The sequence below is a fragment of the Benincasa hispida genome, chromosome 2, assembly GCF_027475165.1.
Source record: "Benincasa hispida cultivar pf3 chromosome 2, pf3_genome.v1.1, whole genome shotgun sequence".
Taxonomy (NCBI): Eukaryota; Viridiplantae; Streptophyta; class Magnoliopsida; order Cucurbitales; family Cucurbitaceae; genus Benincasa; species Benincasa hispida.
In genome coordinates, this window is record NC_143479.1 from 26,871,750 (window position 1) to 26,886,223 (window position 14,474).

Here is a 14,474-nt window from a genome sequence, read left to right on the forward strand (position 1 = left end):
GGCTATGATCTATTGTTCATTAGAGGGATCAGTGGTACTTAAGGAGTTAGATGTAACTATAGGGGCAAGATGGTAATTTGGCCCAACTGTACTTACGAGTAATTTGTGAAAGGTCATCGTACTGTTGATTGGTTATATCCAATGGACATAGGAATATATTTGTAGTACGAAGAGTGCAGCTGTTGGTCTTTAATGGAGTGTTTGGTAGTTAAGGATGATGGATAATGTGATTAAGGAGTTTAATCAGTTATTCATGTACTGTTATAGCTTCAAGCTACAGGTCCATAAGGTCCCCTTGGTAGCTCAATGGATTTAAGTTGAGAATCAGTTTTTGGGTTAATTTGAAAATTTCAAATTAATAAGAGGGAATTTAATTATATATGATATAATTAAATTAATTCAATTATATATGATATAATTAATATAATGTGTAATGACCCGACCCCCTAGGACTCAAGTTAGGCCGTTACTAAACATATGCATGTATGGAACTTAAAACGACACCCTTTTATAGTGAAATAAATGCTAAATAAATAAGTTGAACTTAAAAGACCTTCATTAAATTTAGATATTAAAAATAGACGTTAGGGTACCCATAAATCATAAATGATAATAAATAGTTCTGAAAAAAATTTTTAATAGAAAGTTTCAAACATCAAATTGAAAGTTAAAAAACATGGAAAGAAATCTAAATATCATGAGCAGAAGCATAAAACTGGTCCCCAGTGGCTCGTTCAAGTTTTCCTCTTGTATTTGCTAGTGCGTCCTTTCCCTTACCTGAAATATAAACATGAGAAAGGGTGAGTATAAAATACTCAGTAAGTAACCCACTATTGGGGTCGGGCTAGGCATCTATGTCCTCTAGATGCCTACCTCTAGTGGAACATAAAAATTGCTCTAGTCCTCATGGGACACATACAAACATGCAAAATTGGTTTCTATCCTACTGTAGTTAAGTATGCCCATTACCTCTGGTGAATCCCGAAGGAAACACAATATCTGGTGAATCTCGAAAGAAACACAATCTGGTGAATCCTGAAGGAAACACAATCTAGTGAATCTCGAAGGAAACACAATCTGGTGAATCCCAAAGGAAACACAATATCTTGTGAATCTCGAAGGAAACACAATACCTAGTGGACATCTAACTAATCATTAAAGACACTATCATAGTCTCAACATCACAATTATTACAACATAGTTTTATAACATACATATGCACCTCAACATCATGGCTATACAACATGCATATATGCCTATATATCCTCATATCAAATACACCCTCAGTGAATCAAGTATCACCTCTTACTAGCATGCAAGTCTCTACGTGTACAAATAAATCTTTCAGAGTCTCATACAAGAACATATATCGGTTATACTATACTATCCATCTATCATGTTATCGTTCTGTCATAATATTCATCTATCATACTGGCATATATCTAGTGTCTGTCCCGTAGGTAGTTCCAGTAGTTAGATTACTTACTTTGATATTAGGTTGAACTAAAAAGCAATTGAATCTTTGTGAAATTCTTGAATCCTTAATCGACCCAAATATTTGAGCAACTAACCCCTTCTAATCTCCACAATCTTTAAATTAAATCCTAGTACATAAACCAAAATAAAATTTAACCTTTAGGTTCACATCTAAGCATTTAATCACACCAAAATTAGCAATAAAACTTAATAACTTAATTTGTATAAATTACATTCGAACTGAACAAGTCACAAAGCCCCAATTCTTACCAAAATTCTGCTTGACAGCACGCTAACAACCTTTTAAACTCCTTCAAACTTTTAACTTCAACCTCCAAAATCACGATTGAAAAGATACTTAAACATGTTATTTATTGGGTATTCAAGATCCTTAACAAAATCAAGAAAACCAAGAAAATCATTTAGATCTTATCCCAAAACTACGAACCTCACGACGACATTCGATAGAGGACAACGACTGGAAGAGAGGAGGACCAATGACGATCAGATTTGGCGATATGGAGGTTGAAGCGACGCGGTTGCAACTTGACAGAGGAAAGGATGTGGACGTCTGCGGTGCAACAACTGAAGTTCATCTAAACCAGAGAAAAAGTGAAAAAGTGGGGGTTTGAAAATTCCATATTTCTTTTCTTTTAATTCTCCACCACACAAATACATAGATAATATATATATATATATATATATATATATATATATAATATTATTTTCTTTCCTTTTCTTAAATTTCAAAACCCATATATATTCTTTCATTTTCTTTTCTTAAATTCCAAAACCCTTATATATATATATATATATATATATATCTTTTTTTTTTCTTTCCTTAATAAATATGTCATATCAAACTCAAATCTTTTACTTCTTCTCTAATTAATTAAATAAACCTAAAAATAAATTCATCAACTTTAAATCACTTCTTTCCAAAAGTTCTAAATCCCAAAATTAAATTTTAACTTTCCAAATTAACTTGAATCCAAATTTACAAATATTTTTAAGTACTTGATTTAATTAGTTCCAAATAAACCAATTATCTTTTCCTAATTCTTTACTTAAATTTTGGATACAAGTTCCAAAATTAAAGAGGGTAAAATCTTAAAACCACAATTTACTCTTTTCCCTTTTAAATTTCACAAAAACTCAAAATTTCTTAGACAAATAATTCAATCATCCCTTCCAAATAATTTAACTCATACTCATAGAATCCACATTAACCAATAAAACTTCTTCAACTATAACAATTTGTTTCCAAATTCCAAAGATTAGGAAACTAAAACTCAGCAATTTGAGATAATTAACTTAAATTTTCCTAAAAAAAAAATCGGGATGTTACATAATTTATTTGATACATTATTGTTTGATTGGAGAAACTAATATTTGAATATGATTCAAATATATTTTCTATGAATTAGATTCATAGTTGTTAAATTTAATATAAATATGATTTATATTAAATGCCATAAAATAGAGAAAAAGAATATGGTTTATATATTGTATATGATGCAATATTAAAATTATAGGTTATAAATATAGTTGATAAGTTAGTTATCATATTTATTTATAATTATTAATTATTTGATAATTAATTTTTTTTCTCCATAACCACCCTTAGTGGGGAGTTATTTTGTTTTATGGAAAATGTGGGATAAATGAAAATGTGATTTTTAATTATTTCAAAAAGATAAGCATTCACGATCGAGTAAAAGAAAGTCTTCTACACGATTCCTTGAGAGATAAAATGATCGAGTAATATAGTCTATGCGATAGACTTGATCGTCTATACGACGACTTTGTTCCCTTCTCGATCATCTTCCTCCTCTAACTCCAAACTTCTCTTTAACTAAAATTAGCCAGAGCCCATCACTCATGGATTCTCACACCGAGAGTACCAAGGTAATCAAGTGGTAGTGTCCCTTCTGGCTCGAGTTTACTCTTGCTGTTTGCTGCTATTCATTTAAGTTTTTGAGTCATTCGTGAAGAAGCTTCAGATGCAAGAGTTGCAGTTTGCTTCGATGGAGAAAACGAAACAGTGGTTGCATCGTGTAGCTTAAGCTAGACGATCGTTTAGATTTGGCTATGTGTTCTTGTAGAATTGTTTTGCGCGATCATTAGAATTTGCTAAACGATTGTATAGCTAATGCTACGTGATCGTGTAAAGTGTTTACTCGATCATGTTGTGTTGCTGCATGATCACATAGACGCTCGAGGGTAAATGATCGCGCGGTATTTGATACTCGACGCAAGGCATGCACACTAAACGATCGTGTAGGCTATCATGCTCACCGCGTAGTCATTATCTACACAATCGAATAGTATATGATACTCGATGCTTGCTACTCAATCGTGTAGATTATCATGTTCATCGCATAGTTGTTAACTACACGATCGCATGACATGCATTACTCAAAGTGCACTGCACGATCACATGGTCTTTCATGCTCATCGCATTCTTAAGCTACGCGATCGTTGCTACACGATCATTTATACTCGACGCTCGTTGCTCGACGATCAGAGAATTTGCTACACGATCAAGTGACGAGGCTTCAAGGCGGACGGTTCAAGACCCGGTTCACCTGTTCAAACCGGTTGACTCAAATTTTTGTAATAGTTTAGCATCTTCTTTTTTAAAAAAAATGAAAAAATCACTTGGTTAGCAAATGAAACCTACATTTCTTAATTTTGTATTGACATTTTCTTTTAAAAAATCACTTGTCTACTCAATATAAATTAAAAGTTTAGGTTTTCATTAAACATAAGATTCAATACTATATCTAACATATTAATCATCAATTTATTTTTTGTTTTAAACAATTAAATATATCATAAACCCATTAAATATAAAATTGAAAATTTAAGGACTTATTAGACAGAAAATTTAAATTTTATAAAATTATTGGACACAAATTTTAAAGTTCAAGAACCTGTGATTCTTAGATACTTTTGAAGGTTTATGGACAAAAAAAAAAAAAAAAAAAAAAAAAAAAACGAGTATAAAAGTTTTGAGACTAAACTTGTAATAACATCCATCTTTTTTCTTGATCTTGAGAAGAGTTTCAATTATGCATAAATTTAAAACTAAACCTTTTTTTTTCTTTGGAATTATGAGAACTCTACCTCAGTACTTCTTGGTGTTTTTGAGGGCAACGTTTTTTTAGTATAATAAGGTAGGGGATTCGAATTACAAACTTTTCGATCGCTAATGCATCTATAAACCAGTTGAACTATGCTCGTTTTGATAAATCGTTGGTCTTAAATGGAGTTTTCTCTTCTATAAAAAAACATAAATAAAATAAAATTTTGATATTTTTTTTTAATAAAAAGGACATAAAAACTTTCACACTTTATACTATGCAATTTAACAAATTTTAATAAAAACCAGAGTCCAAAATAATCACGGGAATAGCAGAGAAGATTAATTAATAATAATAACACACGTATAGAAAAAGAGAAAGAGAAAGGCACGTGCTTTTCACGTGTGATTTCCTGAGAAAACGTGTAAAGAAGCAATCTCAATCCTTCGTCGTACACAAGAACTCCGTGAATTTCTGGGTAGCATTTTCCGGCAAGCAAATGCAGACAAGCATTGAGCCGTTCGATTCCGTCGTCCCTTCCGGCAAGAATACACAAACCTGCGGCGTCGGAGATAGATCAATCGGACCTGCATACACCGGTCTTCCCCACCCAAAATCCGCGGATTCATAAATCGAAAACCTAGTCCACTGCGTTATCGTCAATTTCCCCCCAAATTCCAATCTCCTCGGCCTATCCACCTCAATGTAATCCACCGTCGATTTCACATACTCCTCCGACACTCCATTCCTCGCCTCACGGACCAATCGGGTCGTCTTCGAAAGACCGTCATTAACGAGCTCCGATACGGTGCTCGTGACGCAGGCGAGACAGAGTACATTGCCGTAGAACCCGTTTTTCAATGGGGGGTTTTTGAGTTTCTGCCGAGCATTGACGGAAAACGTAAGACGGAGTGTGTAATCCACTGGTTTTACATTTAGGGCTTTTACCCATGACCTCCAAACATGGGCAGCCATGGCGTCGAAGGTCGAGCAGGCCGACATGTCATCTGGTTGGGCATTAGATTTTAACCAGAGTTGGAACTCGCGGCTGATTCGGTAACATCTCTGAACGGGTTTTGATTGCCAGAGAGTCGTCGTCAAGGTCGAGACATCGTCGATTTTCATGAACTCAACGTGGGGGTATTTCACAATTGGTGGTTCACGAGGCTTGAAAAACTCTCGATCCCAACATGGATGTGGGTTTGTTATCAGCTTGCCAGATTTCGCTGTGGCAGCCCAGGCGCTGAGGAATTGCATAGCGCCAAGGCCATCGCAGATGCAATGGCAGAGCCTCAAGCCTAAGCTGAAACCCCCACATTTAAAAAGGGTCACTTGTGCTATAAGCAATGGCATTTCAAGTACTTTATATGGCTCTTCATTAGGGAACTTAAAGATCAATGGCTCCCATGATGGGTTTGGAACCGTTATGTTTCCTAAACTGTTCAATGTTATCTCAGAATGAGCTTCTACCATTAAAGCTCCTTGTTCTGATCCGAAGAACACTTCCATCTTCCCATTTTTGGTGTCTCTGAGCCTGCCTGAAAAAGGGTAATAAGGAATTAAAACAAGAGAAAGTGCTTCTCGAAGCACTTTCATTACAGGCTTCTCACCGGAGTTGAAGCTGTCCATCTGATAAAAGTAGACCGTTGGTGTGAAAACGCGGGCTCCGACCACATTGTCGAGGTTAGAGAGGTAAAGGGAGTCGCCGTCGGCAGTGGGAATAGGACCCGCTGGCATGATTGGAACCATTCGGTCAATGGTGACAGGGATGTCCATGGGAGGAATACGGAGCTCTTGAACCCACGATGGCGCCATGAGAGAATGCTGAAGAAACAAGTGTTGCCGTTTCGAAGCATTTGTAGAAGAAGAGTGAACTTTCACTGAGGCATGCAAAGAAAGCTTGAGCTAAAATATGATGACTGGAATTTAAAGTTCTGTTGGTAGGTAGCAGGTTATACTGACATTGTTCGTGATGTGAAAAATACACGACCAATTATCTTTGTTAATTCTTTGTTTTGTCCGATGGTTCGTAGTTATTTTGAAAAACATGAAACATATGTGCAGGAGGTTAATAAAATTTAAAACATATCCCATTTAGATAAAATGCAGATGGCCATTACACAACGAATAAATGAAACAGACATTTTCTTAAGCGTGAACAAAGAATTAGCAAGTTGAGAGAAGACAACGGGAGCACTGTTGTCGAAGTTTAAACTTAACAATCAACATTCTGAATGACAAAACCATAGATCTTTCGTTTTAACCTTTCCACCTTTTCTTTCAAAGGATCATCTCGCTTTGAAACTACACGGTCCAACCAGTCATTAACTCTTTTTAACTGGGATAAAACAGATGCAATGGAGCTACGATTCGGTATTGGAGGCGACGTTTTAATGGCATCTCCGGAGCTTTCTCTAAACACCTTTGAACCAGCATCAAGGGAATCCTCGACAAACTTGAGAAACCAAAGCTTCATCTCAGACTGCAACTCCATAGCAAGCTCTACAGTCTCTTTCATTCCATGGCCTCTAGTCCATGAAACCACATTTGAATTGGGAAGTGAAGATCCCTCCATAGTTTGTCTTTTCGATAAGCTTTTGTGCAAAGAAGTTGCAGGGCCACTGTCTTGACCGGTGAGAAGTGAGACTATCTCAAGGTTAGTGGCTAACGCGGCATCAACCCAAAGAGAGGCAGGTTTCGATTGCTCCAACGAGCTAATAGCACCAGGTTTGCTGCCATTCCGACTGCCTAAAACTGATTCGGCAATCTCAGTCGATTTCACTACATCGTTATAGATTATGAAGAATTGGTCCACCACATGCAGAAGGTCTCCAGTCTTGTGTGTAGAGGAAAGCTCTGAAAACATGCTGGAATGATATGGAAGTTTATATCAATTCAATTCAATTCAGTTTATAACAATTATTATTTAAGACATTAAAAGTGGAAAGGTGGCTAATACCTTATGCTCCTTATGATCGATTCAGTAGAAATTGCTTCTTCCAATGCTTCAGCTGCAGCTATAGAAGCAATATCTCTCCTTTGCATAGCCTCCTGATAGATAACATCAAAAAGTACAAATACAACCTAAGTCCAAGTTTTATCACTAAAATTAAACAGCTTTTCCAAGTTTCAAAAACAACTCTTTAAATCACACGCTCATTTCAAACCTTCGCAAGTTTAACGACATTTGCAGGAGCTGCATCAACTAGAACACTGCCATCAGTCCATTTCTTATCGTGAACAGTTATACCAAAACCCGAAAATTTTCTCTCGTCTGGAACCTCGCACTCAGATGGACTGGATGACTTCTTTTTTTCTTTTCTTTGCACCTCCTCACTCTTGGATTTATGATCATTTACATCACTCAATCGTCTTGAAATGGCAGCCTAGAGAATACAGCAAGATAACGTAAAAAAATGAACAGGGAAAAACATCCAATTTGGCTAAGTTCTAGTTATCAACAGTATCTTATAATTGTACCTGAGTTCGAAGAATTGCTTGTAGATCTGGCTTGTTCTTTGAAACACCACTATCTCTCTGATCCTCAGAGGTAGAAGAGGCAGTTGATTGATCATCCCAACTCTTCCTATTCGATTTTGCAGACCCAACAAGTGCCTCAGAAACCTTAGAAATTCCAGCAGCGATGTTAGTCATTTTCTTCTTGCTTGCAGAATCTGCAACTGCCAAAAGAGGGGAGACCTTCAAACCCCCTGATAGCCTTCTTGCTGGAGAAAGAGAAGCCCTCCGTACACCAGGAGAAGCCTGTCTCCTCCCATTTGGGGATGGCTGTCGATACCTTGAAGGGACAATAATGGCGGGTTCCTTCGAATTCACCCGATTCTCTTCACGAGCAGCTACCAAACTTGGAACAACAGTTTTCGACGGCACTGGAGAAGCTGACCTCTTCCCCTTTCCAGCCGGCGAAGGATCTCGCTCAACCACCGGTACGTTCTTCTTTCCAACTGACATAGATCTTTTACCTCCCGCAGGAGAAGAAAACCTCTGAGGCTTATGGGAAACTTTGGTATCTTCAATACTTCCCTTATTTTCAGTCGGCAAATTATCTCGAGGAGCTAGGGCTTGCCTCCCTCTACCATTTCCAGTCTTCGAATTACTCTTCGATTCCTTCATTTGAGGTTCCTCCAATTTCTGATTCGAGGACAATGCGGCAATCGGGTCAGCCGATTGATCCGATTCTGTCACAGGTTGAATCACAAACTCACGCTTAGAAGCCGACATCCTCGCAATTAGAAGCTCAGGGCTTCCCACAGAAGCTTGCCGCCCTGGAATTGGACGAATACCGCAAACGCGAGGGATCGGCGTGTCGAATTCGAAGCGGTCGACGTAGACGAACTGGCCGAGATGCAATCGATTCGAGAGGATGAGATCGGTTTCGCGATCGGAAAGTGAGACGTAAGTGGAATTGAGGGAATCGGATAGCTGGATATAGAATCCACGATTGGGCCATAATTCGGAACCAGCGAGGGCCGGAACGATGCCTATGACTTGAAGGAGAGCGGAACGGTGGTCGCCGGTGACTCTGGTGTTGGAATTCATGGCCTGAAGGAGCTTCAAGAGGATTCCGGGAGTGAGAGAAGCCATGGCGGAATTGTGGAATGAGGGAGAAGAGTGAAGTCGAAAGCTAGGTATAGAAGTGAGGGGGAAGGATTAAGGGAAGAGAAGAATTTGGCCGTTACGAGTTGATGAGATTCAAATTTGAAATTCAAATGTCAGGTGTTTTTCACTTTATCCGCATTGTGAATTTTTGAATTTGGTTACTGCTGTACTGTTACCGTTAACTTGTTTTTAGGCCGGCGACTCGCCTTAAGGAGTCCCGTAGTCAACGGCGGTTAAGGAAGTTTGACTTGGAGTTGGATCTCTTTCTTCCATTTTGGGCCCAAGGGGACTTGGGCTGGGCCGAAGAGATAATCGCCTGGATTTCGGAAAGTTGCATCAAATGTCGAATTTTGTATTTTACGTGGCTAAATTATGTAGAAAATAGGATAATTGTAAGGTAGCGCCTAACGGGTGGGAAAATTAGTTGTAAATGTCACATAAATAAATAATTTGTAAATAGGGGATTATTAAATATAAATAATTGGACAAAATAATTACGAAAGTAGCAAAATCACACGAAATGAAGCAACCCAAAATTGCCCTGAGGGCGAAATGACTCTCCTCCTTCTCCCGATTAAATCTTCTTTCAATATCAATCATCCTTTCATTTCAACATTCAAGCGCCACCGATCCACTCGATTCTACTTGTTTATTCCTCTTTGGTAGACAACTAACGATTCATAGATTACTGTCTATTAGAGATTTCATCCGTCAACAACATCAACTCTTCAAGGTGATTCTCTTCCTTTTTGATCTTTTTACTCTTTTGATAAATTATAATCAGTGGCTACTTATCTGATAATTAACCTAAGTTTGTGAACAAATGGAAAGTAAGAAAAAAAGAGAACTTTCATAAAAGGGGAATCATCGAGCCAAAAAGGAAAATCATCATAAAAGCCTAAAAAAGAGAAAATGAAAACAAAGGTATTATACAAAACTTACATGATTTTTTGTTCATAGCTCATAGGAATTGTTTATTGATAGTGAGTAATAGAATATTGATAAACAGTAATAGACCACTATCATTATCTATCAATGATAGATAGTGATAATGTTCTATCACTATTATTAGAGAGTGTTAACTATGCTAGAAACAATTTAACATATTTTGTTGCTGATAGAATTATAAAGAACTAAAAGTTTAGTTTGGAGAGTATGTTGATATAGAGTAATAGTGTTCAGTATTTATAAGTGATAGATATTGTAAATGTTTTCTAAATCATTGCAAAATCATTTTTTGTAGATAATGTTTTCTTGATATATAGTTGCTCATTGATGGTTGATAGGGAGTGATAGTGTCATTAGATAGGGTTACCTATGCTAAGAAACTAATTAATTTAGCATGTTTTGTTGTTGATAGAATTATGAAGCACTAAAATTTTAGTTTTGAAATATTTCCCTCTTTACAATTTTGTTGTTGATAAACGAGTTCATAATTTTATTGATGATAGGTAATTATCATTGCTGATAAATAATGTTTTCTTGCTAATATATAGTTGATGATAGAAGGTTGAAAGAGAGTAGGTTGATAGAGATTGATAGTCTTCTATCACTGTCTATCATTGAGTGATAGACACTGTGATATGAAATCCCTAAGATTTGAAAATTAGGAACCCAATTGTTGATCCTCCAATATCAAATTCTAAACCCCCAATCAAATTGACAATAATCCAAATGGAAGAATTTGATTTGGGTTACCTTTTGATCGAGGACCATGAGACAAGAAGAATACTTCCCTACTCACGGTTTGAACACTCCACAAGCAAGTTGATCAATCTTACCTGAATGTTCTTGGCATGCACCTTGATTCAATAATAGCAAAAGATGGAGATGGGACTTTGTCATCTACCAGGGAATTTTCATTCAGAGAAAACCTTAAAACTCAAAACGTCCAAAACTTTTTGTACAACATAATGGTCAAACTTTAAATAGCCTCCCAAAATCCTAATGTGTGCCGCATCATAGATTTAATAAAACAACAAAATTAACCGTATTTAACATGTTTAAAAAGGATAAAATTGAAAACAATAAAATAGACTTAAATTAATGAAGAAAATATTGATAATAACTTGGAGCCCTAGGCGATTCATATAACATTGATAAACTACTATCATTATTTATCAGGATATAGTGTTTTTTTTTTAATAAATCATTGCTTGTAGATACGTTTTTTGTTTATAGTTTTGTTGTATGATATTATGCTTGTAGATAGTTCTTGATATATAGTTGCTTATAGAAGGTTGATAGATGATAGAAGGTTAATAGAACATAGGTTGTGGGTTGATAGAGTGTGATAGTATTCTATTGATGTCTATTAGTGATAGATAGCCATATATTACTATTACTCTCTATCAGTAGATAGTGTTATTTATACTAACCTATTATATCATTAACATTCTTACTTACCATACATTCAGGTTATTGAAGACAAGGAAAACGTAAAAAGTTTGGACCGGAGGTAGTAGATGATAAACACCTTCAAAATGAGAGACTAAAGAGATAGTGAAAACCAATCAAAAAGGAAATGGACAATAAGAATAAGAAGAAAGTCTCTCCAAAGGAGAAGAAGAAATCTGAAAAGAATGAGAAGAAGAAAGTTTCCCCACAAAAGAAGACAACAATACGATCATGGATGGATAGTGCTTCAGGCTTTAGCTTGAAAATTTCTCAACTACAATCTCAATCTCAATCTCAATATTGATTGTTACAATTTTGTAGATTATAGAACTATTTGGCTTGTACTGGTTGACGATCAACTACTTTTGAAATTTATAAAATTAATAGTATCCTATATTTGCATTTATCTTATATCACTTTTTATTTTCGTTGTTGTCTATGGTGATGCAATGTTGACATTAATTAGAGATAGAGTCTTCTAATTTTGTTGATGATACATAATGGATAATATACTAGTCTATCAATGATAGGCTTGTATTAGTGTCTACTAGTGATAGACATAGATAGACTTTTATCACATAATTTCAGTTGATGCATGATTTAAACTTGTGATTAATAGGTTATCTTCCATTTTGTTAATCATATTTAGCTTTGAGGTAAAATCTCATAGACCTTAATAGAAGTCTATCAGTATTTAAGAACCCAATTGATTTTCTTTTTTAAAAAAATTTAAATGGTAATGGTAAGGGTATGTCGATCCTTTCACTCAAATATTAACTACATTAAATAAAAATTAAAAAAACGAGTAAATAGATAGATTTAACTAGAAGTTAAAAGTAAAAAGAAAAAAAATAATTTAAAAAGAGGATAGTATTATATATATAATAAAAATAGATGTCCAATGCTTAGTGTCCTAAAAGCCATGTGTTATTTTTCATGTTGTCTATATGGCTTGTAATAATTCATGCTTGGTGTCCATGTGATTACAATTCTGCATTATTTAAAATCAGTTTAAAATTGTTATTATGCGGAGAAAAAATGATCAATGCTGATATGTTAAAGAAGACATTTTCTACATTTCATGTCTCGAACGTGCTCCTGCAGTAGCAATATCGAGAGAAAGGTTTTAAACAGTATTATGAATTAATTTCATGTCTTCTCGTGGTCAAACAAAATAACGAGTTATTGATGAAAAATCATGAATCTCAACCAACCAGAAAGACACTATTCCCTGGAGTGAATCCTGTGAATTTTAATAATATCGTGGTTGCGATTAAGGTCGAGGTCATGACCGTGGCAGAGGAAGAAATCATTATTATTTTCATGGTAGTCATTTTAATCATTCAAATTTCAAAAGAACCACACAAAATGATGATCATAAAGGAAAAGTTCCATAAGATAAGAGTTCAAAAAGTGTTGAAAATAAATGCTTCCAAGCGGAATGACTGGCCATTGGTCACGTACCTGTCGTACATCAAAACACTTAGTTGACCTCTATCAAGCCTCCTTGAAGAAAAAAGGAAAAAATGTGGAAGCAAATTTTTCATACCAGAATAATGATATACTTGACCCATCTCATATGAAAAACGTGGATGTGGCGGACTTCTTTGAATCTCCCGAAGAGAAGATTGGCGCAGTTGACGGAGCATCAAGTGTTTCTTTTGATTTTGAAAATATCTAGACTTAATGTTGTTGTTTTCTTTTATCTATCTTCATGTTTTTTTAATAACTTTTGTATATTTTAAGTGTTGTTTTTCTTATTGTAATTATTTTCTTTTAATGAAGAAACATGGATCATTTTCATATGTTGGATGTTTAAAAAATGAGCAAAGAAGATCTATGTCTGGAAGACAGAGCAACTACACACACAATACTTACAAATGAAAAATACTTTTCCAAATTGACAATGTTGAAAGCAAAAGTAAATACAATATCAGGTTCTGCAAACTTGATTGAAGGTTTTGGAAAAGCAAATATTATTTTATCTAGATGAACAAAATTTACAATTGACAATGCATTGTTTTCTAGTCAATCAAAGAGAAATCTTCTAAGTTTTAAAAATATACGTTGTAATGGTTATCATATTGAGACTGATAGTAAAAATAATGTAAAATATCTATATATTATCTCTACTGTCTCAAATGAAAAATGTATATTGAAAAAATTGCCTGTTTATTTTCTGAATTGTATTATACTTATATATGAGTAATTGAAACATATGCAACAATGGACCTGAAGTTCGTGAATTCAGATATATTTACAATTTGGCATGATCGATTGGGTCATCCAAGATCTATAATAATGAGAAGAATTATTGAGAATTCAAATGAACACTCATTGAGGAACCAGAAGATTCTTCAATCTAATGAATTATCATGTGATGCATTCTCTCAAGACAAATTAATAATTAGACCATACTAGCTAAAGTGGGGACTGAATCACCTCCATTTTTAGAATGAATTCATGGTGATATATGTGGACCTATTAACCCACCAAGTGGACCATTTATATATTTTTTGGTATTAATAGATGCATCCAGTAGATGGTCAAATGTGTGCTTATTATCAAGTCGAAATCTTGCATTTACAAGATTACCTGCTCAAATAATTAAGTTAAAAGCACAATTTCCTGATTATACAATTAAGACCATTTGTCTTGATAATGCTGGCGAATTTACATCCCAAACTTTTGATAATTATTGTATGTCAATTGGGATAAGTATTGGATATCCTATAACTCATGTTCATACACAAAATGGTTTAGCAGAATCATTTATAAAATGTTTTCAATTAATTGCAAGACCATTACTTATAAGAGCTAAGCTTTCTTCATCTATATGAGGACATGCTATTTTGCATGTAATGTCATTTGTACGCATTAGGCCAGTAGCTTATCATA

The 14,474-nt window shown here is 35.0% G+C and overlaps 2 protein-coding genes and 1 long non-coding RNA gene across 3 annotated transcripts; 1 reads left to right on the forward strand and 2 right to left on the reverse strand.

Moving 5' to 3' along the window:
* Nucleotides 1-4,838: 4,838 nt before the first annotated feature.
* On the reverse strand, nt 4,839-6,722 carry LOC120071842 (HXXXD-type acyl-transferase family protein). Its single transcript, XM_039024236.2, has one exon. It carries the CDS (start codon nt 6,375-6,377, stop codon nt 5,001-5,003), a length of 1,377 nt encoding a protein of 458 aa, XP_038880164.1. The 5' UTR covers nt 6,378-6,722; the 3' UTR covers nt 4,839-5,000.
* Nucleotides 6,631-9,286, reverse strand: LOC120071841 (serine/arginine repetitive matrix protein, putative (DUF936)). The gene is made up of 4 exons (XM_039024235.2): nt 8,043-9,286; nt 7,730-7,948; nt 7,522-7,613; nt 6,631-7,429 (listed from the first exon to the last, which is right to left on the reverse strand). Exons 1-4 carry the CDS (start codon nt 9,162-9,164, stop codon nt 6,778-6,780), a joined length of 2,085 nt encoding a protein of 694 aa, XP_038880163.1. The 5' UTR covers nt 9,165-9,286; the 3' UTR covers nt 6,631-6,777.
* A 389-nt stretch (nt 9,287-9,675) lies between these two features.
* Nucleotides 9,676-11,980, forward strand: LOC120071843 (uncharacterized). Its single transcript, XR_005480352.2, has 2 exons — nt 9,676-9,912; nt 11,597-11,980. It is a non-coding gene; the product is annotated as an uncharacterized LOC120071843 (long non-coding RNA).
* Nucleotides 11,981-14,474: the final 2,494 nt, after the last annotated feature.

Bases quoted from the DNA above. Each gene is read 5' to 3' on its own strand.
- LOC120071841 (XM_039024235.2), bottom strand. From the start codon at position 9,164: ATGGCTTCTCTCACTCCCGGAATCCTCTTGAAGCTCCTTCAGGCCATG. The intron at 7,949-8,042 runs GTACAATTATAA...TGTATTCTCTAG, and splicing joins AAGCAATTCTTCGAACTCAG to GCTGCCATTTCAAGACGATT. The intron at 7,614-7,729 runs GTTTGAAATGAG...GTTATCTATCAG, and splicing joins ATGTCGTTAAACTTGCGAAG to GAGGCTATGCAAAGGAGAGA.
- LOC120071842 (XM_039024236.2), bottom strand. From the start codon at position 6,377: ATGGCGCCATCGTGGGTTCAAGAGCTCCGTATTCCTCCCATGGACATC.